This window comes from Schistocerca gregaria, chromosome 6, assembly GCF_023897955.1.
Source record: "Schistocerca gregaria isolate iqSchGreg1 chromosome 6, iqSchGreg1.2, whole genome shotgun sequence".
NCBI lineage: Eukaryota > Metazoa > Arthropoda > Insecta > Orthoptera > Acrididae > Schistocerca > Schistocerca gregaria.
Window position 1 is genome coordinate 173,037,923 of NC_064925.1, and position 25,214 is coordinate 173,063,136.

General features: G+C 37.4%; 1 protein-coding gene across 8 annotated transcripts in view; it reads left to right on the forward strand.

Moving 5' to 3' along the window:
- LOC126279051 (testis-expressed protein 2) overlaps window positions 1–25,214 on the forward strand; it is a 321,894-nt gene that overhangs the window by 196,631 nt on the left and 100,049 nt on the right. For all 8 annotated transcript variants that reach the window (XM_049979461.1, XM_049979464.1, XM_049979465.1 and 5 more), the window contains 2 exons: window positions 2,025–2,388; window positions 21,722–21,931. In XM_049979461.1, coding sequence (XP_049835418.1) covers window positions 2,025–2,388; window positions 21,722–21,931 — 574 coding nt within the window. The remainder of the gene's footprint in view (window positions 1–2,024; window positions 2,389–21,721; window positions 21,932–25,214) is intronic.

Sequence of the window (25,214 nt, forward strand, 5' to 3'; positions counted from 1 at the left end):
TGTTAGTGGGAAGTATCCAGATAACTCGAACGGTGTAACACTGTGCCAAGATGTGCTGGCCGTGCACCAAGGCATGTTTAGCCACAGGGTAATCCTCATTACCACAAACACTGTCTGCCTGTGTCCATTCATGCAAATGGACAGTTTGTTGCTGGTCATTCCCACATAGAAAGCTTCACAGTGTAGGCAGGTCAGTTGGTAAATCACGTGGGTGCTTTCACACGTGGCTCTCCCTTTGATCATGTACACCTTCCGGGTTACAGGACTGGAGTAGGTGGTGGTGGGAGGGTGCGTAGGACAGGTTTTACACCGGGGGCGGTTACAAGGGTAGGAGCCAGAGGGCAGGGAAGGTGGTTTGGGGATTTCATAGGGATGAACCAAGGGGTTATGAAGGTTAGGTTGACGGCGGAAAGACACTCTTGGTGGAGAGGGGAGGATTTCTATGTGGGAATGACCAGCAACAAACTGTCCATTCACATGATTGGGCACAGGCAGACAGTGTTTGTTGGTAATGAGGATCACCCTGTGGCTAAACATGCCTTGGTGCACGACCAGCACATCTTCACACAGTGTTACACCGTCCGGGTTATCTGGATACTTCCCACTAACACCAACTTATCCGAACTCCAGAGATGGGAACTTGCCCTTCAATATATCCTCTCTTCTCGTTATCCACCAGGCCTCAATCTTCGCTAATTTCAAGTTGCCGCCACTCATACCTCACCTGTCATTCTACAGCATCTTTGCCTCGACTGACATCTCTGCCCAAACACTTTGCCTTTAAATATGTCTGCTTGTGTCTGTATATGTATGGATGGATATGTGTGTGTGTGCGAGTGTACACCTGTCCTTTTTTCCCCTAAGGGAAGTCTTTCCGCTCCCGGGATCCGCGCACGCTTCCCTCTTTACTGACGAAGCAACCGCTGGTTGCGAAAGCTCGAAATTTTGTGTGTGTGTTTGTGTATTTTTTTATTGTCCCTATCTACCGGTGCTTTCCCGCTTGGTAATTCTTGGAATCTTTTGTTTTTAATATATTTTTCCCATGTGGATATTTCTTATATATATTTAATCAGTCCTCTCATACTTTCCTGGGGCTCTGAGGATGATGACCTTGTCTTTGATGAACACTCACTCTCAGTGACAATACACTGGGTTCTATTACTTAAGACGTCTTTGAGCCTCGCTCATACCTGGGAACCTATGCCATATGTTTGTACCTTCATTAATTGTCTGCAGTGGAGCACTTTGTCAAACACTTAAGAGTGGAGTAAGAAATTTTATCTCCTTGTTGGTGGTGATTGAAGCTCACAGGTCACCATATATTACATTTTATTGATGGATAATTTTAATGTTAGCCAGGAAGCAGATATAATGTCATTGAGTTTTAGTTGTTTCTGTACTGAATTACTATGTGGTTTTGGTGAGTTATCTTTATATATAGGTGTGCTTGTGTGTGTGTGGGGGGGGGGGGGGGGGGGCAGCCATGCATGCACGCATGCACACCTACACCCTCACATGTCTTGGGGAATTTTATGTGACACACACACACACACACACACACACACACACACACACACACACACTCAACCCTAGACCGTTTTGATGTAGATGACTGATGGCACCGCCCCTCCCTCCATTTTCCCTCTTTCTCCCTCTCTCTTTCTCTGTGTCCCCACACGATTCATCTATAGGTAAGTGATTGCCTCGTCTTATTGCCATCCACTATGACAATTTTTTTTGTTGATGAAGATTGGTTGATTGGCAACAGGGTACCCTCCTTATTGTGGTACTCAACATTGAATAATAATATTCTTTCAGTAAAACTACATTAGACAAAAAGATGCGCAGTGTATTTAAATTGTGCTTGCTAATGTTATCAGGACCTTATGAAGGCATTTCAAGTGAGTCAGTATGTAATTTTCTGTGTTTTTATCTTAATAATATTTAGACATAAAGATGTCCATGGAATGTGCATTATATTTATTTATTGTTCATTTTTAATCTATTTTTATTTTTTGTGTTAGGTTCAGACGATTTGCTGGTGCTGCAATATTTGCGTCTAGTCCTGTTAATCATGAAGAGGAACCAGCTGTCGTAACAGCAACACAACCTCCTCCTTCACCTCCTCCACCTCCACCAACACCGAAAGTAGCAACTGGACAATCATCAAGTGATGCTGAAGTTACAGCGCTTTTGAGTCAAGCTGCATCATCTGCCTTTAAATCAGAGGGACAATTATCAACAATTCCATCAACTGCGTCTATAACTCCACAAACTTTGGATCAACTCAATTTTAGTGATTATACTCGCTTCATGTCACAGTTTGACTTGGAGTTGTGTGAACCTGGAAGCAGTCGTTCCATTGGACTGCAACAAAGTCTATCAACTGTGAGTATAAGTTCTCATTTTATATAATCTTTAGGTGCAGTCAATAAGATCACAAATAACCACAGAAAGGAAGGAGTTAATAAGAAAACATACTAAATAAGATGAAGTTCTTCAAAACTATAGCTGGAATGTGATGAAAATATTTTCCTAAGATGATATAAAAATGCATTATCATCACCATAAGTGTGTTTTTATAGTTCCTCTTTTTTTAACATTGTTTCAGTTTTGTTTAATACTATCTATTTTATGGGCTTTAAAAACGTAATACATAGTTCAAAAACTATCTAGAAAATTTTCAACTTGAATACACTGTGGTGCAACACACAACATTTAACTGTCTTTTAGACTAAAATAATTTCAACTTTTAGTTCTTACAGCGTCATTTTATTGTCACCTGTTGTCACATTTAAAGGAAGGTACATAAACTTCAGTATTACCTGTAATTCATACAAACAACTTGTCTTGACCATTCCTAATTTTTCAAAAACGGTCTTGGTAGGGGTCAAAGGCATACTTATGTGTTTTGTGCTGCCTTGCTGTCAATGGTCATTGTGACATGTGATGGGAATGAAAGGGAATGTGGCAGTTGCTGGTTCTACACAGTCAATGAGAGAGCAGTGGGCAGATGATATATTTGGTAGCAAGAGACATTGTAACATTCTCACGTCAATATAAAGGTGAAATCCAATATGTATTTGTATAAAAAACAGCTATGTTGTCAGGTCTCATGATAATTACAACCTCAGAAATTGCAACATATTTGGAAGAGACCGCCAAAAATGTTTGACAGCAAAGATATGAATTTCACAACTGTGTTATTAGAATAATGATTAAAAATGGTGATACCAGAGACAACAGAGTTAGTAAGTGAAAAAGATAGAAAAGAAAATGGCCTGCAAAATAATCTAAACAATTTATTTTTGTTTATTTTATTTATCTTTGTATTATAAAAATGCAGACAGAAAAAAAAGTGGCATAAATTTAGAATAGGTATAACGTTAACTTCTTAGGCAGATATTTTCCGTCTGTAAAACAGTTTGTAATTTTGCTCTAACAGAATATATTAAAAATAATTTTTTCTGAAGAAGCCCCTTAAAAAGGAGGGGAGAGGGGGTCAACTTATAATCAAGTTCATCTTATATTCTGGTAAATACAGTAGTCATTAGCATTCTACTTAGGAAATGAACATACTTCTTTTAATTTGAATGCAATGGAAGTTGAGAAATTGTGAACAGATTTTAAACTTATTGTGCATTGTGTTCTGGATAGGTACATCCCATGTAAGCATATTAAATGCAGAAAATACCCCAGTTTAATGATGGTATTTGGAAAATTCCGAGAAAACAGAGATTAGTGCATACTGTGTTCAAAAAAGGGTGCATAAATGCTGACAGGTAAAGGTTTGAAGAAATTTGCGCATGTATAATGAGAGCTATGTGAAACCAACATAAAAACTTCAAGTATCATAGGTTACAGAAAGATCCTTCCAAAAAACTTAGATAATTCTGGTCCTAAGTAAAATCACTGAATCAAAAGCTTCTGGTCAGTTACAAGTCCAGGAATAGAAAACAGCAAATAATCTTAAGTCTCGCATTTAAAAAACAATCTTATACATAAGAAGATAATAATTATGTGTAGTTATCTGATGGCTGCTTGGGTGAGGTAGAAACAAGCAATCCTGGTGCCAAAAAGCAACTGACCAATTGAAAACAAATAAGGACAAGATCCTGACAGAGTTACGGTACAGTTCAGCTTCACAGAGAATATTATGTGACACTGACCCCATTTTTAGCTTGCATTCAATGTCACTCGCACAGTGAACAACCCCAAATAAAAGGGAAAAAATAAAGATTACTCTTCTATATAAGGAGGAGAAAAGAATGGGTACTGAAAATTATGAACCAGTATCCTTAACTCTGGTCTGCTGCAGAATCCTAGAGCATATTCTAAGCTTGAGTGTAATGTGTTTCCTAGAGAGAGAGAATCTCCTGTCCGTTTATTTTTATTTAATGTATGGCTACATCACTAAAAATTAATATTTGCTGTTATCTCAAATTACAAACTAATATCCAGAGCATGAATTTGATCTGTTGATCCCTCTGTCATCACCAGAGACTCTATTGGATTACAAGGGAAAGCCCTTAGAGGACATACCTGGACTACATGGTGAAAATCCTGCTTTTCAGCACAGCAGTCACAACTTGGAGAAGTTATTTTCTTACTCTTATGAGAGAAGTGGCACACCTGTCAGTACAGGTACTTACTTATTCTGTTAAGAACTGACCAGATCTGGTGTGGCAGTTCAAAGCCAAGTGTTTTGGTTTATATGTATGGGCCCTTTAAGGTGTTCCATCATAGCATTAATCTGCCATGAGTGTCCTCAGCTGTCTTAGTATTAAAGCCATTGTCAGCTAACATCTTTGTACTTTCCAGGGGTGGATAATGGAAGCAAAGCCTTTTTTTATCGATTGATAGAAAGCGTGCATGAACAGGGAGATGAGAATTTTTCTTTGCACTTCCCTTTTGCAGAGTCAGAGGTGTTATGTGGCAGAATATTGGTAGCCAGAAAGTAGGTGTAGGTTACAAGACGTGTGGTACAGTTGAGCTGTGTGTCAACAAGCCTTGTATGAGTGCTATTGAAGCTGCAAAACTACAGGGTAAACCAATCCAAGAGCAGAAGTACAGAGTGTTGAAACAGGGGATCACCATATTGTACATCAGAGTTACTGGAAATGTTATATCAAGTTTTGATTTTGGGAGATCTTCTTAATGTATATTGTCTGTAACTGAGCACTTCATAAAGTGTGACACTTAGATAAGTTGGCTAATGTTACACCTGAGTAGCCTTACTTCAAAGTAGACCATAAGCTCTTTGATGGCCAACTTATTTTTTAGGTGAAACTGTGACACTTAATAAAAATCATTAGTCGGCACTAACTCGGTAACTTCAAGATCTCTTTGCTTCATTTCAGTGCCCAGTCATCAGCATACCTACACTTTGTTGATGTGGCTTTCAGGCATATCTGATATGTAAAAACTAAACAGGAGAGGGGCCAGGACATATCCTTGTGGCAGCCAGATGTTTAGCTTCATTTGGGAACTCATCTTGTTGCCCATTAGTACTTGGAAACATCAGTTACTAAGCATTTCAATGATGCGCTTACCAATTTTCAGGCTTGGGATGACTTGTTGAAGCATCAGTATGATACCCTACCTCACTGATGCAGTTCTCACACTGTTTGCAAATAAATGAAAAACTGGTGGTGATGACTTTTTAATAAAATTGATGAGTCAAACCCCTGTTGTGAATGCCATTTTCCCCTTTTTCTTCAGACATTGTAAGAGCTGTTGCACCTGAGCCATGTGTCATATAATCCGCTTTGCTTTCTAGGGGTTCAGATGAAAACAGTTACCAGTTCGTTACCTCTATTTGGAAAGTAAAGAAAGAATATTTTCACAGACCTTTTGTGATCACGGACCTTTTGTGATCATGTTATTCTACAACCTACTGCCTTCCATATGTTTCTTTTATTACAACCATCAGCCATTTTTTGTGTTTCTTATCTTTTGTCTTCTTTTTGTGAACTGCATCTTGTCAAAATTTGTATGGTCTGTTGTTTGTTGGTAGTGAGAGAGTCACAGTTCATATGGCAGTGACTTCAAAATTTCACGAAGCCATAAAATGCACATCTACTATCTATAATCGTTTCATTGAGCAAGTTCTTTATGTTTCTGGATCAGTAGAAATCACAAGAGTTTTTGGTGTACATTGGCTGTCAAACAATAGCTTTGTAGTTCTTTTTAGTTTTATATTCTTGTTGAGAATTGCTACATAATTTGTAACAAGAAGTACCATTACTGACTGAATGTATCAGTAAGATGTTTTTTGTAATCTTCAGTTTTTAACTTCTGCTTTCATATGTGCTCTGTATGAACCATGAAGTGTGATATTCTGATACCGCAGCAATATGGAGACACACTCAGAGAGCACATGCAATAGTATTTGTGTAGCAGATAGTTCACCTTGCAGCAGCCACAATCCCAGCAGACACGAAAGATGTATCACAGCCACAGAAAATAAATTATCATCACAGGGAATGATCAGCTATTGGTATCTTGTCTTTCAAGGCTCTGTACACTGATCATCACCTATAACAATTAACTCACTTGCTGGACCTGGACATTGAAGTGGAACTGTGATTTTGTGTGTTGTGTTCAAGATGACTGTGGCTTCGTTCATTTTGATTTTAGCTCAAGTTACTTCCAGTCACAAAGTTTGCTCCTTACTAAGTTCTCAGCCTTAGACATAGTGTTGATCTCAGTTCCACATGCTACCTGGTTCATGGCAGTGATCTGCCTTATTTGTGTTGGACTAAAGCACAAAACAAATCATTGGTTTTTTATCTTACTGGTTGAAAAATGTGGAGCCTGCATCAATTCTCTCTCAATGGGAATCTTATGTGGTGGACAGAACTAGCCTTGTGTCCCATTTTACTGCTTGTATATTCTTCAGTGTTGATGTGTGTTTTATTTATTTTCAAAATTTTCTGAGGACATTTTTAGATTTTTATTTATGCTCTCTAGTTGTGAATTATTTTACTTGAAGTACTTCACTTCAAAAAATGGAAAATGACAATATTATGAAAGGGGTAGTTGCTACTCACCATATAGCAGAGATGCTGAGTTGCAGATAGGCACAACAAACTGTCAGAAAGTAAGCTTTGGGCCAATAGGTCACACACACACACACACACACACACACACACACACACACACACACACACACGACCAGAGTCTTTGGCTGCTAATGCCAGACTGCAAGCAGCAGCACATGATGGGAGATGGGGGGTAGCAGAAAAGGAGAGAAGTAAAAAGATTGTGGGTGTGTTGGTGGAATAGATGGCTGTTTAGTGCTGGGAATGGGAACAGGGAAGAGGCTAGATGGTAAGGACAATGACTAATGAAGGTTGAGACCAGGAGGGTTACAGGAACTTAGGACATACTGGATGTAGAGTCTCTTCATTTCTTTTATCTTTCATACTCACAATATGGTTTTTTTGTATCTTTCCTCTATCCCCACTTTCAGTCTTACAAAACTTTGAGGGAGAAGTAGTTCTTGATCTTATAATAGAATTTCATTAAAATGTAGACAAATGGCAGCAGATATAAAAATGAAAAAAAAGGGTGCAAAAAGAGTACTTTTCAGAACCTGAGAGCCACGAGTCTGGTAAAATGGGGGGAAAGAGTTATCAGTTCTAAGAATTAAATATCAAAATCATGTAGGACAATAAGGCAAGAGGAGACAAAGCTAGACAGAGTGACATGAAGCCACTAAGAAATATCAATGAGAGACAAGATTGGAAAAGTGTTTGAACATGAAAATGGTGCTGGACCATCAGAAATGACCATTTCTTTTATGCGCTCTTCCAGTAGTCCTTCATAAATCTCTTTCATTGCTTACTTTTTTGTGTGGCTCACAAACTGAGATTGGTCATACAAAGTAATATTTGCAATATCTGCTCTCATCATAGTTAACTGAGATATTATATGAACGCTTGGTGTCTGTTCTTTTGGACATTGTGACTCCTGCGGCGATGCCAGACTAGGATTCGGGGATTCAAGCCTGGGATCTTCTTATTACTAGGCAGTTGCATTAACCACTGTGCCATCTGGACTCAGTGTTTAATGCAATAGGACAGACTATCTCGGCACATCTCCCAGCTGACACACAATTGCACCTAGCACCAATCATCTGCAGATGCTGTCCATGTCCTCCATGCTCGCTACAGTGAGATTCCCACAGTAGCTCAAACATACGTGTCTATCTGCACTGAAGACAGTGGATTCATTGCCCACCGAGGCGAATCAGTTCCGTTTCCTTTTTTCCCCTTCCACCTTCACTTTACGCAATATATACCACAAGGAAGTATTGATGTCAGCTGCATTGGGACTTGACTTTCTCCCTCCCCACCCCCCCCACCCCCCACCTCCACCCTCAATATCTATCACAGCTGCAGATTCCGCATGGTGTCTGTTCTTTTGAACATGTGCGAAAGAACAGACACCGTGCTTTCGTATAATTTATCCAGCTTGTAATGGAAGAAAAAAGAGATTTTTTTGAATAAATTATAATTGTATATGATTGCGTGGTAACATGTTCTGTGCTTATTGGTATTCTTTCGGGCTTCGGACTTCCTTACATTTTTGTTGAAGCTGCAGGTGGCGGAAGACTCCGGGGACACCAGCGCTTGTTGTAATCATGAAAATCCTCTTCCTGTAATTTTCCTCTTTCACTTAAATCAATAAATAAAATGATGATATGGTACTTGTAACATTATATCATTTACTCCCACATATAATACATCGAGATCACAATACTTCATCTTTAAAATCACACATCCTCATCGTCCTTCTGCATATGAGAGTTAGTTTGTGTCTGTCTCAGAACAAAAAAAAATGTACAACCCATTGAATGAGAAAATATTTTTGTTTGTCTGTGCCTTACCGCACATTCATAATTAACATCTTTGACAACCCTCTGGTTACTCAATGTTTAATTGTTTAATTTTCTTTCTTTCTTTCTTTCTTTCTTTTCTTTCTCTCTCTCTCTCTCTCTCTCTCTCTCTCTCTCTCTCTCTCTCTCTCTCTTTTAAATAATAATAAATCTTAATTTTACGGCATCCTGTGGGTTTTTCATCATGTACTTATACAAGCTCAACATGCCTCAATAGGCAAAGAACCCAGCACCTCAGTGCAGATGCACAATTCCATTCGAACTCCTGCGGGAATCTCAAGGTAGTGAACATGGAGGACATGGATGGGAACTGCAGATAGGTGTCACTAGGTGGGAATCTGGGTCAGCTGTAAGGCATACTGAAGTAGTCAATGGAATTGCGATAAACATTGGGTCCACGTGGCGTACTGCTTAACACAAGCATGAAGTCCCGGGTTTGAATCTCGGTTCGACATACATTTTCATTCCTGCTGATTCCGCATAAAGTCCCAATGTAACTGACATCAACAGTTCTTTCCTTTTCCTTCCTTTCTCCCCTCTCGAACCTCAATTTAAATAACTGAGATATATTTCTTATTGTTTCTGTTCTGTCTGTTGGTGTAACAAGTTGGTTGAACACTCTAGAACACATCAAACCATATGGAATGATCAAAATAATTCAGTATAAAGCATACATTAATTTGTACTCTGTAGTCACTGTGCGGTCTCTCTCTCTCTCTCTCCCTTTATTCTATTAGTACTGGTTATCAGTATTCACTAGCTTTTGGAGAAGCAATAGTGTTGTGCTAGGTTTGAAAAGTTCTACTTGGATTCATGCTAGGTTTGTAATGTCTCACTGTACTGTCTTCTGTATACTTGGCATGATCTGGAGAGTAGTCTGATAGTAATCTGAAGATAATATGAGATGGAGCTCTGAGTATGACATATTAAAAAGACACACAGACCAGTCACAGTTGCTGGCCATAAGTTCATGCAATTCGATGTCCTCTGATGGCTGTATACCATCACCTGGCAGCATAAGATGAGTCCTCTGCAGCAGCGGCTTCTGGTGGTCATTTTGAATGTCTCTTCTGCAGAGATGCGGGCAGCACGTGATGCACCATGTACGGTCAGGAAAGACACTGTCAATATTGCAGTTTCTTGCCAGGTTACTTCTCACTTGAGTCATATATGTTTAATCAGAATCCAGTGTGTGACATATTTTGAAGCAATTTTGTAGACCTATAGCATGCGGATTTTTGCTGTTAAGCTTTATGATTTCCATGTACCCCACTTTAGTCAATATTTCTTTTAGGTTCAGTTTCTGCAGTTGGAACTTTTCTCTGCACTCAAAACAAAATATCTGTCTTTCTCTACTACACTGTCAGAGCTTTATCTGACACGCTGTAGTGTTATGGAACATTATCCTTTATTATTTTTTAATACTGGACAAAAAATTAGATAACTATTGTGAGAAAATTGTGGCATTCATTTACTCTTGGCTGCCACCTTGTTTTCTATAACCAAACAGCTACAATCAGTTTGAAGTAAAGCCTTGAGACAAGCCAGCATGATGGCCGGTTATCCTGGTACCCATGCCTGTTTGTGCTTGTGTTGTTCCTTGATTGGTGTGATTTGTACAGTCTTTTGTTGACCTGTTACATCCATCTTGTCAGACCACATAATGTCATTGAATGCAATGCTTCTCACAGCGTGCAAATACAAGCATCTCCTGTCTTCTATGATTCTTCTTTCAATGATAAATGTTGAAGACGAATAGTAGTGTTATGGAATCCAAGCACAAGAAGACAGTTTAGGAAATATGTCCTACTCTCATTAAATAACTCTGCTACTCAGGAGTTAAAAATATGCTTCTTCAAAAGTATGGTACTCATTGTGTTAATGTAACTGTATAGATGTCTCTATACTGCATCCTCCTGTTTTGCATCCTGCGCGGTTACCCGTTTGTCATAAGTTCTTTTCATGTTTGGTGCTTCCAGACGTGAATGATGTGGGGCTGCTTCATCACCCTCATCTTTCTTTTGTTCCTTGTCTTTTCCAATCGTCTGTACTGTAAGCTTATGAATGTTAAGTGCAGCTATTGCTCTGACCACCACTCTTGAAACATCATTCAGAGTGCAAAAATTTGCAGCCTTATCTTTGAATTGAATTCCCAGCCCAACTGCCAATTTCTTTGAAGCTGGAAAACATATTCCTAGATGTTCTATTTAACACACTACTACTAAAGCAATGCTACATCAAAACAATAGCTCACAACAGCTAACAAACACAGAATGCTGCAAAACATGACAATCCTACTTCACAGTGAGACAATGGGAGCTTAGCAAGCTACTCTTGCTTGACACCACATGCTATTGTTTACTGATGGTGTGACAATAGCGTGAGATGTCCCTGCCACCTGTTGGTGGTGCAGGAGATGAAGCTGTTTCATTATTGATGTTACCTAGACAATGGTATTATTTTGTCACATGTTATTTTAATTGCACTGCAACATTCACGGGGAAACGTTATAATTGACGTGACTTTTCAGACTTTCCCAATGGATCTGTTGCAGATACTCTTCTTGGGTTTTGCTGTCGGATAATATTATGCAGATCCCACAATATTTCATTGATATGGCTGTTTGGTATTTTCATTTTCTGGTAGCTTACACATGACGGGAACTTCACATTATGTCCATAAAATTAATATCACTGTATTTGAAGATCTTTTGGAACCTCTCAGCTGTATCCTGAGATTGGGTACCAGGGCGTTAGCTGTCTGGTCCAAACACCAAGGTAAAGTTTGCCAAATCTAAAAAATACTGGTTTCGAGGCCCAACTGCAAGAAGAGAATGCACCACTTTGGTGTACTGTGTTTAATTTCACATATAGGATCTTAGATGATGCAGTGGTTTCGGTGATTGAGAAAGGTTTGAACTGTGTAACAGCTCCAATCCCAGATGTGATAGCCGGGATAGCACAGGAAATTTTGAAACTTCCTAGTGAGTTTGCAGAAAAAGGACACCTGCCAAATTTTAACCCGAGCCCCACCAAGAAAGTTTAATATCAGTTCGCCAGAAAGGAAGGCTCTGTAAGATTTGCAAACAGAGGAAGACCTCATTATTTTTCATGTCAACAAGCAGAATGCTGAGTCCTTCTCTTACGAGCTGAATACAACTGAACGGTAGAGCCACTGCTCGATGATCCTGCTTATTGCAATCTAAGAGAAATTGGACTGGCAAGATTCAGAGAAAAACATTAAATCTATTTAAGAAGAGCTCTACTCTGACTAAAGTCAATAAGGGCCTGTGCGAGCAGGCTGCAGTTCCCCCAAGACTGTATGACCTACTGGACGTACATAAGGATGGCTCTGCTTTTTGCCCTGTAGTGAGCAATATTGGAGCCCCTATCTATATCCTCTCTAAACATCTTACTTCACTGTTGGGACTTCTTGTTGGCAAACATGATTATCATATCTGGAATTCAGAGGATTTCATAGGATGATTGAAGGCGCTTAAGTTACAACTGTCAGATCTTTTGATTAGTTATGATGTAGTATCTTTATTTATAAAAGTACCTCTGCAGGGCTCTTTAGAGCTTATCTGCAATAAATTTAGAAGACTCTGAGGAAAAAGCACTGCATTTAACATACCTTCAAGCCCCTGCTTCTGGCAGTATGCAGAAGATACATTTGTGCTGTGGTCCCCTAGAATAGACACATTACCAATGTTTCCCCTGCATTTGAAATGATTCCATCCAAATATACAATTCAACGTGGAGATGGAATAAACTGGTACCTTACGGTATCATGGTTATAAGAAAAGACGGCAGGATGCTGGAACATAGTGACTGCAGCAAACCAACTCAAAGACACAAACTGTTATCGCCCAGCACAGTGCGGTAGTGCCTTACTCTCTTTGGTATGTAGAGCACATGTGGTGTCAGATACTGACTGTGTGCCTGGTGAACTACAACACCTAAGAATGGTGTTCAAACAGAATGGCTATTCTGATTGGCAAATACACCATGCATTCCATTTCAGGCAAGTTATACATTCCATTCCAAGCAAGTTCAAAGCAGGGTTGTAAATAAAAATGCAGAGGCACCATTTTCAATGGTGTTCTTGCTGTATTTTGGCAGCATGTCTTTAGCAATAGAAAGAATCCTCAAGAGACACAATGTCAAGTTTGTTTTTCGGCCAGCAGCAAAATTGAGGAATTATTTATGCTTGATCAAAGACAATCTTGGCTTTAGGAAACATGGCTTATACAAGATCCCATGCCAATGTGTTAAATCTTATACTGAGCAGACATGCTGAACCACGCAAGACATTGTGTTGAACACCATCATACATGGTTGGATGTAACAAGATGACTGAAGTTTTACGTTCAGTGTCTTCTTTCTGGGACTGTGTTTTTAAGGAGGCCATACATACCCTCACAGCAGACAATCTTATCAACACAGATAGTTGAAAACATGCATCTTATCAACACAGATACAGGTTTTCAACTATCTGTGTTGATAATTGTGTGCCTTGAGGATGTGTGTGTCCATGAAACATTGTGAGATTTGCACAATATGATCCATTGGCAAAGCTGAGAATTATTACAAGCTTGGTGCTACAACATCAACCACGGACTACTTCTTCTGACTTCAGACTCTTAGCTCCACTCGTCTTCTGGCCTTTTTGTAGTAATATTAAGCTGTGGTGTTGGAAGATTCTCTCCTGGCCCTCCGGTGTCTTGTAACACTAAGATTTGTTATACACTTTTTCTGCTTGTAATAAATATTTTTCTGTTGCAAACCAATTTTGTGTGAAATCTTTTGCATTGCATTACAACTACTAGTGAACTTTTAAAATGGCACTGACGTACACTAATTTAACATGTTTTCTTCTTTTCCTTATAATAATAAAAAGTAATATGAAATATTCCAAATATATGTGTTAATATGTTTTGCCTTTTCTGTACTTGGCTTTTGTGCATTGCGTGCACTCGGTTTAAAATTTTCCTGCTGCAGTACAAGGATAAATCAAATATAAACCAGATTTTATTGAAAAAATATTTTTTTCAAAAATAAAAGGCAAATATAATTTGTTTCTTTATAGTTTTCTGTTTCAGCAATACTTTTTCCCACTTGGTGGAGGATTTCTTATTCCAGTATTGTGGAATGTAGCTCATTCTGTCATGAGCCAGTTGCCCTCAAATCTGCCCATGGTCTTGTCATCTCCAAGTTGTTGCCCTCCTAAGGATTTTTTTAAGTGGGCCGAACAAAAATCACAGGATGATAGGTCTGGGCTCTAGGGAGTGTAATCAAGTTGAATCCAGTGCATTTCTTGCAGTATGGCAGTATGGGGCTTGGTGGTGTTGTGAAAGAGGATGACTTTTGAATCATTTGGTCTTGTCTGTTATGGTGACATACAGCTCTCACCTCATTCTAGAGCTCACGCTTGTAAACAACATTGATTGTGCATTGCTAATGCAAAGAATCAAGGAGCAAAATGTCTTATCTGGTCAAATAAAACTGTGAAAGAACTTTGTCACCTGACAGTTGAGTCCTGATTTTTCCTGAGGCTGTCTCCCCTTTCTTCTCCCACTCCACACTGGCTTGCTTGCTTGAGAGTGTAGTGGCGGACCCCCATTTTTTCACAGGCGATGATCTGACTGAAGACTAAAAAATGCATCACCTTCTTTTTTGGCAAATGTTGCTGTAAGTCTCTGACATACTCCCAAAGGTCTTCTGATTTGCAGTCGAAAGTTGGGAACCCACCTGGGTCATACTGTGTGGTGCATTATGTCATTTGTGATGTGCTTGACAGCTCCCATAACTTATTCTGACCTGTTCTGCAAATTCAGGTACAATGTCCCATCAGTTGTCTTCATGGATGTCTCGAGCCACACGAATGTCTTTGTCCACAATGCTGGTCCGAGGACTGCATCGCGTTCATGATTTTCCACTCATTCTTGTCTATCATTGAACTATTTATGCCAGGCAAACACATGCATGCTTGACAGTGTGTTTTTCCATAACTGTGCAGTCAATTTCCAAGAAAATTCCTTGGTCACCTAAATTTCTTCACCAATAAGAAATTTTATAATCAAGCATTGCGCAATGGAGAGGTGCACCTGTTGCTCCGACATTGTGAACACTACTGTTATATTGGTTGGAGTGAGGAATATCTGGCCTTCTGCACTCCTGCCCCCCCCCCCCCCCCCCCCTCCCCCACCCAGAAGCATATAAGCATGGTCCTGTCAACCATACACACTCAAGAACAAAAATCCTGTTTATATTTGATTTGCTCTCATAGCTTGGATCCAAGCCTTACTTAGCTTTCTTGAGTAATCCCAGCATCTCTCACTTTATTTCTCTATGTGAACCTCTAATTTCAGAAGTTGCCAGTATGCCTCTTTTCATTGTGTCTGTCTGCTGTCATTGGTAGACATCTTTTTTGTATTCACTTGATTGTAATTTCATTTTGAAAACAATTCAAGTAATCTTCTTTGTTTCATTGGCAAGATCTTCCTCACTATTGCTCAGAAGAAAATATTTCCCCACAGAAAAACACCTTTACAGTTCCTGTGCGATTCATCTAAGTATGTTTTGTTTAAGCTGTGAATGTTGATTAAATGTTTATACAAATGATGAGACCTTATTTTGGAGTTGACATCCATTTTTTAACTAAGCACATTGATATTCTTTAACATGTGGTCACTTGTAGTGAGAAATCTGTCTTTCTCATTAATAGTTTCACTGCTATGTGATATATATTTATTTTGTTGCATCCTACATTTGTCTATTGTTATTTATTGCCTGATTTAGAGCTTTCTGCTTTTTCTTCTTTGGCAACTGCTACAAATATTTTTGATGAATCCTAGAGTTAATCATTTTGTGGGTTGTTGCAGTTGTGTTAATTTATATCACTGTGAGTTCTTTTGGGATTATGTTTTTTCAAATGAAATCTTTGCACAAACATGTACTTTAAGACTCATTATTTTTTGTTTTGCTAATCGTTGTTTGATATTTAAGTAATTTTGTATTTTTCATTTAAAATAATTTACAACTTGTTTGTTTTATTTCAGTTCTTTCTTCAGTTTTCTGTCATTTTGTAGATATCTGAAGTGTAGTGTCTTCTGTTTCAAAGCATTGTACTTTTCATAAAAGCTTTTGCTTCTTGTAGTCGTTCAGCCAGTCTTGTGTAGTGATTCAGAATATAGAAACATTTGCCCTTTCTTTTGTCTTCTACGACTTTAAATGTCAGTGTATGTTGGCCTTATAGAACATGTCTCAAAAATTAAGTCCACTAGTATTAGTGCTGAGGTGGTGCTTGAATTATTGTAGTCTTTTTTGTTTTATTTAAATTTTTTGTGTTTACTCTAGTTGTATGTAGTTGGGTTTCCCTGATATAAATTTTAGCTGCTTATATTTTTACACTTTTCAAAATGGTTTCATAGCTCAAAGATTCAGTGTTTTTTTGGCATGAGCTTTGTTGCCTGTAATGTGATATAGTGGTTAGCATCACTTGCTTGTGTGCTTGTGTCACAAGTTCAAACTCAGTCTCTGGCAATTATTTCTTATTTAGTGTTTATTATTTCTGGAAGCTTCCTGAAATAATCTTACTTTTTCAATGTTTGCACATTCTGGAATATTCGATGTTTGTATAAATAGCAGCACACTTTATGCACGAGTTCTGTTCCATCCTGTCTGGACATCTATGTTTTGTAATAGACATACTTTCAGTGCTAAATGTTGTACTTCATTGGTGACTCCGATTTCAGATCTGGACTTGATTGTGGTTATATGTGACAATATTGTTCCACTCTCCATCCACATATTTTTCTTGTATTTGTGTTTTTTCATGACTTAAGATATGTCTTGTTATGTTAAAAACTCTTTATATTTTGTTCTTTTAGGATGTGCACTCTTAAGACCACTTCAGTTTTTATGAACTCTGGATCTTGCCTCCTACCATCTTGGTGAAATTATAACACCATGAAATAATGATCATAATTTCTTTTTACTTTTTCTGTTACATGTCCAAACACTGCCCCCACATCCTGTTTTGTTCTTTTTTTTTCAGTTATGTTATCAGTGAAGGATCTTCATCCTCATATACTCCCATGAATAGGATTGGGGAGAAGAGAAGTTTGTGGCACAACTTGACCAGAAGAAGGGATCGGTTGGTTGGACATGTTCTGAGGCATCAAGGGATCATTTAGCATTGGAGGGCAGTGTGGAGGGTAAAAATCGTAGAGGGAGACCAAGAGATGAATATACTAAACAGATTCAGAAGGATGTAGGTTGCAGTAGGTACTGGGAGATGAAGAAGCTTGCACAGGATAGAGTAGCTTGGAGAGCTGCATCAAACCAGTCTCAGGACTGAAGACCGCAACAACAACAACAACAACAACAACAACTCCCATAAAAGATTTTTTATTTTATTTTTTAATGCTTTAGGATTAAATGAGACCACTATCTGAGAAGCAAATGAGACCACTATCCGAGAAGCGCGCGCACACACACACACACACACACACACACACACACACAAAGGAAGGAAGGAAAACTTGTTAGTTTTCAGAGTCTAGCTGCTACCATGTAGGGGCATAGATGTGCGCGTGTGTGTGTGTGTGTGTGTGTGTGTGTGTGTGTGTGTGTGTGTGTGTGTGTGTGTGTATACTATAGCCGGTTAAAGGATAACTCTGAAAGCTAGCAAGTTTTATTTTTTTTTTTTATTTTTTTAGTCATCTCCTGTAACCCTGAAGTAATTATGTTCTACAAGAATTTGCCAACAACATTTATTTTTAGTTAGAGAATTTGTGTTTTTTAATTTGTTAGACATTGAAATTCACTCAGTTTTTTTCTGTTTGTATTAGATTGTACCCCTCTTTGCATTCAACTCATTTGGAATTCCTACATTGCCCTCTTTTGCATTCGTATCTGTGGAAGCAATAGATCATAACATTTTGTTAGTATCATTCAATAGCTTTTTGAAACTGTTTCACAAAATATAGCCGCACAGGGTAGCCGTACGGACAGAAGTGACTTGTCGTGCTTCGCACGGCTCCCCTCATCAGAGGTTCAAGTCCTCCCTTGGGCATGGGTGTGTGTGTTGTCCTTCGTGTAAGTTAGTATAAGTTAGATTAAGTAGTTTGTGAACTTAAGGACTGATGACCTCAGCAGTTTGGTCCAAAAAGACCTTACCACAAATTTCCAAATTTTCCACAGAATACACTGTTTCCTTTTCTGCATTCCTAAGGAACAATTAATTATCACCACAATGTGCTAACAATCATGTTAAAATTTAATGTGATAATCCTTGGTTTAATGCATTTACAAATTTTCGCACATACTTCTCTATTTTTTATGGATATAAATGGCAATTTGTATTGCCACTTTTGATTCATCGACATCTATTTTACATCTATATCTACCTGTCTACCCTGAAGCTGCATCCGTGTGATTATTCTGCAATTCACACTTAAATGCCTGGCAGATGGTTCAATGAAACACTTTCACACTATTTCTATACAGTTCCACTGTTGAATAGCATGCTGGCTTTGATTTCTCTTATTTTATTGTAATGGTCATTTTCCCCTATGGAGACAGGAAACAGTAATTATTATTATTATTATTATTATTATTATTATTATTATTATTTTGGAGGAGGGGGGATATTGATGATTGATGATTGAAATTTCATGAAAAGAACTAGCCACAGTGAAAAATTGCTTTTTTAAAATGATTGTTAGCCCAACTCACAATTCATATCCATGACACTCTCTCCCCTATTTCATGATACGAAACAAGCTGCTCTTCTTTCACCTTTTTCAATGTCCTCCATCAATCCTATCTGCTGAGGATCCTGCAGCACAGCAGTACTCCAGAAGAAGACAGACAAGTGTATTGTAGCCAGTCTCTCTAGTATTGATGTTGTGTGTTGTAAGTGTTCTGCCAATAAAACACAGTCTTCAGTTCATGTTCCCAACATTATTTTCTGTGTGATAGTAGTTATGATTTAAGTTGTTCAGTAATAATCCCCAGGTATTTAGTTGAATCAACAATCTTCAAATTTATGTAATTTGTCTTGTGAGTGAAATTTAATGTGATCTTTTTAGTACTCATGTTGAGGACCTTACACTTTTAGTTTTTTGGTCAGTTGCCACTTTTTGTACCATACAGACATCTAAATCATTTTGCAGTTGATTTTGATATTTTAATGGTTTTACTAGACAGTAAATGACAGATCATCTGCAAACCAACTAAGAAAGTTGCTCATATTATTGTCTCAAATTGTTAATAGAGATTACGAACAGCAGGGAATCCATAACACTTATTTGGAGGACCCTGAATATTACTTCAGTTCCACTAGATGACTACCTGTCATGACTCCTCTTGATGGTTAACATCACCGTAAAATGTGACTTAATCAATTACAACTATTTACCGTATATGAATGGGCTGTCAAACATTGTCACATTGGCACTGTGGAGGATGGTGTTGTTGTTTGTTAAAATTTTGTTCCATTAAACAGGTTGATTATCGAATCCCCACCCCCGTGTAGTCACCAGCCAGAAGGACAGATTGTTATAAATTTTGTGTAAGCTGCTTGAACAAATCTTATTATAAGCTTCATGAAACACTAACATAAAATTGCTTAAAAGTAATGCCTCACCATATCAAAAGAAAAGCTGAGCCTACTTAATTCTTCCCCGAGACTAAGAGATCTCATAGATCCACTACATAAAACATTATATCAAATAATTCCACATGTGGAGAGCGAGATCACAATTAACACAGTACATCACACAAGAGATGTAAAACCAGAAGGCAATGCATATTTATCACCCTCTTGTATGAGGTAGCCATATCCACCATCAAATATTTTGGTACACAGATCCTACATATGAATCTTGAACAACACAGTTTGTAAAATGAATTACCCATGACATGTAACAAGGAAAATGCCTGTATCATAGCAGACAGGACACCAAAGGGTGTTATGCATCAGGGTTTACAAGCAAGCAATATTCCACCAGATGGCGATACTGGTAGAATATTCATTAAAGTAGAAAAACTACTGAACAATTTACGAATTGTAGCAATAAAAATAAAAATTATTTCCATAACAACAACTATATGAAAACTTTGTACAGTTAAACATCTAGTTTCTTAAATGCCACACAGTGACCAACAAATACATTTGAAAGTGCCAGTAATAACATTTGTATTATCTATGATGCTACGTAACAGAGTTTGCGTTACCAAAAGTATTCAAATATAAAAAAATATGAAATTGTATGAAAGTGTAAAATTAACATGAACCCCCTTAGTAACTTGTCCCATAGTAAGGAAGTACCACAATCAGTTCAGAAGCGTGTTGTGGTTTTTATATCAGCATTCTTAGCAGCAGTGTCTAATGATGAACATTTTGCAGATACAATTCTGGTAAACCTTATGAAATTTATTCGTATTTAATCATTAGTGTACCTTCTAAGCCTACAACAGGTTTACACAGCTCTCTTCTAGCCATTATATGCCAACAACGTGGAATCTTGTAAGCCCTAATGCATAACATCCTTTGTTATCTTTGCTGCTATGATGCAGGTATTTTCCTTGTTGATCCCCATGCTATGTGTCATGGATAACTCATTTTTACAAACTGGGTTGTTCATATTTTGCATGTGGAATCTAAGTATCGCACAGTGGGTATGACTTCCGCATATAACCAGGTGAAATTTCCTTTTGTTCTCTACTGATATGATGTGTGTCTACAGTAATGTAGTGTGTGAATTGTGACCTCACTCTGCAGATCTGGGTATCATTTGATGTAATGCTGTTACACAGTGATTGTGACAATTACTTAGTCTTAGGTAAAAATTATGTAGTCTCAACTTTCCTTTTGATATATTGATGCACTGTATCATAATACTTGTTCATTATTTATGTTTTTAGGTGATTTTATGTTGATGTTTCATTGAGCTGTTTAATAATATTGAGTTATGCAACTTGCACAAAATTAATGATGGTGCCCTACAGGTTTTGAGATTGTACATAAGAAAAGAAAGGACCCTATGGTATGTATTTACATTATGGAACTATTGTGCTGGGAGTTTGTACCATACTGGTTCTCCTTATATGCAATTTTCTGTCAAATTACAGATCTGAAGATCACTAACAACTTAATCCAAAATTAGTGATCAATAAAAATAATAAATTGCTGTATTGACCATTTAAGGTTTTTTCTGAATTCATTAAATGGTAAACAATTCAATTTGAGACAAAAGAAAATATTGGTAGTTAGAATGGAGAGAGAGAGAGAGAGAGAGAGAGAGAGAGAGAGAGAGAGAGAGCTGTTGACAAATGGGAACCAAAGAGATAGAAAAAGGCATGTTGGTAGATTTAAATAGATACTGTTGATAGATTTATTCATCTTATAACATACACTTTCAAATCATCATTGATATGATGTTCTGGAGACATATGAATATTTTTACATTGTTTTATACACATTTCTGAGAAATTGCTACACAGATAAATACTGTGGTTTTCAGTCTAAAACAGCAAATGTATAATTTCGTTATTTAAACTGCAAAACTGTCTTCAAAGAATTCTTCAATATAATAGTGTGTGTGTAGAATGTGATAAGAAGTTGTTCATAGACTGTGACAACAAAGTAAATATTTTCTGCAGTTGAAAGCCATAGAAGATAAATAAAAAAGTAAAGATTAGTGTATCCAAACCCAGAAATTATCATTTGTACTTTTACTTTACTTAATATCATGTGAACAATTTTATAAGTGTGTTTTAATTTTTGATTATATTTTGCTTCTACTTGTAGCACCAAGAATCACAGCTAACACATGATGAGGTACCTGAAGCTGAAACAGAACAGGATACTTTTAAAGAAAGTGAAAAAGAATCCCAAGTCTCAGGAAGTGTGATGTGGATCAATGCACTGATTGGTAGAATCCTGTTTGATATTCTTAGCAATGAGTACTGGGTGTTAAAAATCCAGGAACGTATTCAGAGAAAACTCTCTGCCATAAAGGTAAAGTTGTTAAACTATTAAAAATAATAAACTGGTAAATAAGTATTTTTATGTTGCATTTTGAGGTGCTGTTGGTTTCTCATAGTGCATTCATTTCATTATATTTGTTTACACTTATGAGTACAAACATTAGCTGGCAGAAATAATGATGAGAGTTGAAGTCCTGTACAGCACTGACACAAACGAAATGAAACATGCTGTTTTGAGATTACCATGAAGAGGAAATATTGTGTGAAAACTACCCTGTCAGCATTCGTGACCAATACCAAGAAGACGCAAAAACTTGGGCAAATTAGAATACACTGTAATTTTCTGAAGATACACTGGGTAGTAACTGATCGGGAAAATATTTGTTGGTGATCCCTGTAGCTGAATTACAGTGTCATATTTTCTGTAGGGAATGTCATAGTTTGACTCTAGGTCTTCTTGCATTTTAATCCTTGTCTTCCCCCCCCCCCCCCCCCCCCCCCCCCCCCCCCCCGTCCCCCCCGTCCCCCATCCCCCACCACTTTCCTCTCGTCTTTCTTAAGAAATTCTATTTATTTATTTATTGGTCCAAGAATCAGTTTTGTACATTGTTTGTACATATATTTTGTGATATAGGACTGTGGTAAACCTAGTTAGTTTACAATACAGTAGTCATTTTGTGTACATTGTTGACATAATAAAGATGCATAATAATGTAGGTTGGTGAACTACATTGCTTCTACATGTGATAATAGCAGTTATTAAGTGAGATGACATAAGCACTATGTAAACTATATTATGAATTGACAATTAGTGAAATTTGGTAAATGTGGTTTACTTATTATGATGTTCCATAAACTCAGACTGGAACTCATCGTTCCAGTATGGTTATTAATTTTCCACATTAGATGAATTGGTAAGTTTGTTGTAGATGAAAAAGGGCCACTTTTGATGTGAGGCATGATAATACTGTCTGAATCATAGAAATTCTGTGACAATAACTTCTGTTTTCAGTCCACCAGTGTGATAACGCTCTGGTATCTGTAAATGATGATGATGATGATGATGATGATGATGATGATGATAATAATAATAATAATAATAATAATAATAATAATAATAATAATGGTAATAATATGCTAATAATGAGTGACTTTTGCCTTAAGCTGAATGTTGACAATAATCAAAAGCTGACGTTTAAACTGAAGAACAAGGCCTGTAGGAACACACTGATTTATATTACTTTGTTACTGAAATTTTTATTGATTATTTGCAGCTCGATTAAAACAAAAGGACCTGACTTAAAATAATCTGGTTCTCAAGTGTGATATGAACTATTGGCCTTCAGATCTGAAGGCAATTACTGTACCACAAGGTGAAAAAGACATTGCTGCTTTGAACAGACGTGGCAGTCAAAACAGGCAGTCCATAGTGTAGAAAGCAGTTATCCAGTTATGTGTGCACCAACCTTCCCAGAGTCAGATAATTAAAATTACATACTCAGTGTCACATCTTAGAAGTGGTCAGCAAGTTTTGATTTTTAATTTATCATTAATCTGTGTTATGTTACTCCTCACTTCTTTTGTAGCACCCCTCTTTGATTTTTTCTTGTCCTGTATGCTGTGCCCATTGGACTGTTCCTTCCATCTAACATGTCCTGTCACTCTTCCTGAAATTCACAAAGTATGTCAGTATCATCAGTGAAATTTATCATTGGTATCTCTCACCCTAAATTATTGTCCTACTGCTGAAACTTCTATTATTTCTATCATCGATTCTCCAATGTACAGGTTGAACAGTTAAGGCAGATTTCATCATGCCTTTTGCCTGACCATTACCCATAATTCCCTAGAGTTTGTACCTATTTTTTGGAGAATTGGAAACATTTTGCACGATTTTACATCGTCAAATACTTTTTTTGGGTCAACAAATGCTATGAATATGTCTTGATTTTTTTTTTTATTAAGTCTTGCATCCATTGTGAAGTGCATCATCAGAATTGTCTCTCTGGTGCCTGTATGTTTTCTGAAGCCAAACTGATTTTCATCTGACAGATCCTCAGTTTTCTTTTCTATTCTTCTGTATATAATTTTTGTTTGCAAGCTTGAAGGTAATGTGGTTGTACAACAGATCTCCCACCTATCTGCCCTTATTAAGTTTGAGATTGTGTGGAGGATATTTTTAAGAAAGTGTGATGCTTGTCTTATAGATTCTGCTCATCAACTGAATAGCCATTTGGGAGTCACTTTCATCAAAGATCTTAGAAGTTCTGAAGGATTGTTGTTTATTCCTTCTGCCTTGTTTGTTTTCAAGTCTTTCGTAGATCTGTCACACTCTGACATTAATAATTTCCATTTGTGTTCTTGTAGAGGTCCTCAAACTACTCTACTTACCTATCCAGTACGCCATGCATTGCACATTGATCAGTTCCATCTCCATCTCTTCAGAGGAATTTTTAATTTAAACAGCTAATGATCTTGGAAAAAGCTCAGAAACACATTTTAGATTGCCAATGTCCTCAAAACGTTTAGTAAGTCTTTCAGTGCCACAGTAAATTCTTCAAAATTCGTGTTTTCTTAACACCAGTGAGCACAGGGAAATGAATGGTTCTTCATGAGGTTGCCCCTTCCACAATAAGATTGTTGTTTTGAATGGATCCCCATCAGATTAGAAATAATTTTTTTCTCACCTTTGAATGCTTTACTGTAGACAATGTGCAGTTAAGTCCACTTAAAGTGAGAAGTGCGCAGTTCATTCTGTATGTTTGAATTCTTGTTCTTGCTTTCCTTTGTGCATCAGGAACTCAATAATAGCGGGTCTTAAATCTAAAAATCATTTGAGGCATGCTCCATTATTTAACGAACATTCTCTGCAGTGATATGTAATGTCTCCATACTTTTCATTCATTTCCATCAAACACTCTAGTAATACATGCAACTTTGGAAGATTTACTAGTCATATCACCAGTTTCATCATATGCTGCATGCCTGCTAATTTTGCACAACGTGCTTTTTATTGTTCAGAATAATAAATGCTGTATATATTGTCTGTTGATCATTATAATTTTTAGCTCTTTCCTCATCAGCAAAATTTCTGAATTCATTCTGCATTATGTCGTAATGCTATTCTGTAGCAAATTTGCAGAACCTATTGATTATCCAACTGTGTAATAGATATCAATAATTCTTATTCTTCCCATCTGTGTTTCCCATTCATTTTTAAATGTTGGGATGGTAGAATGCTATACTGCCTCTTTTTATGTAAACAACAATTGGAACTATGAACTTCCGTTGTACCACAAATAAATAGCAAAAAT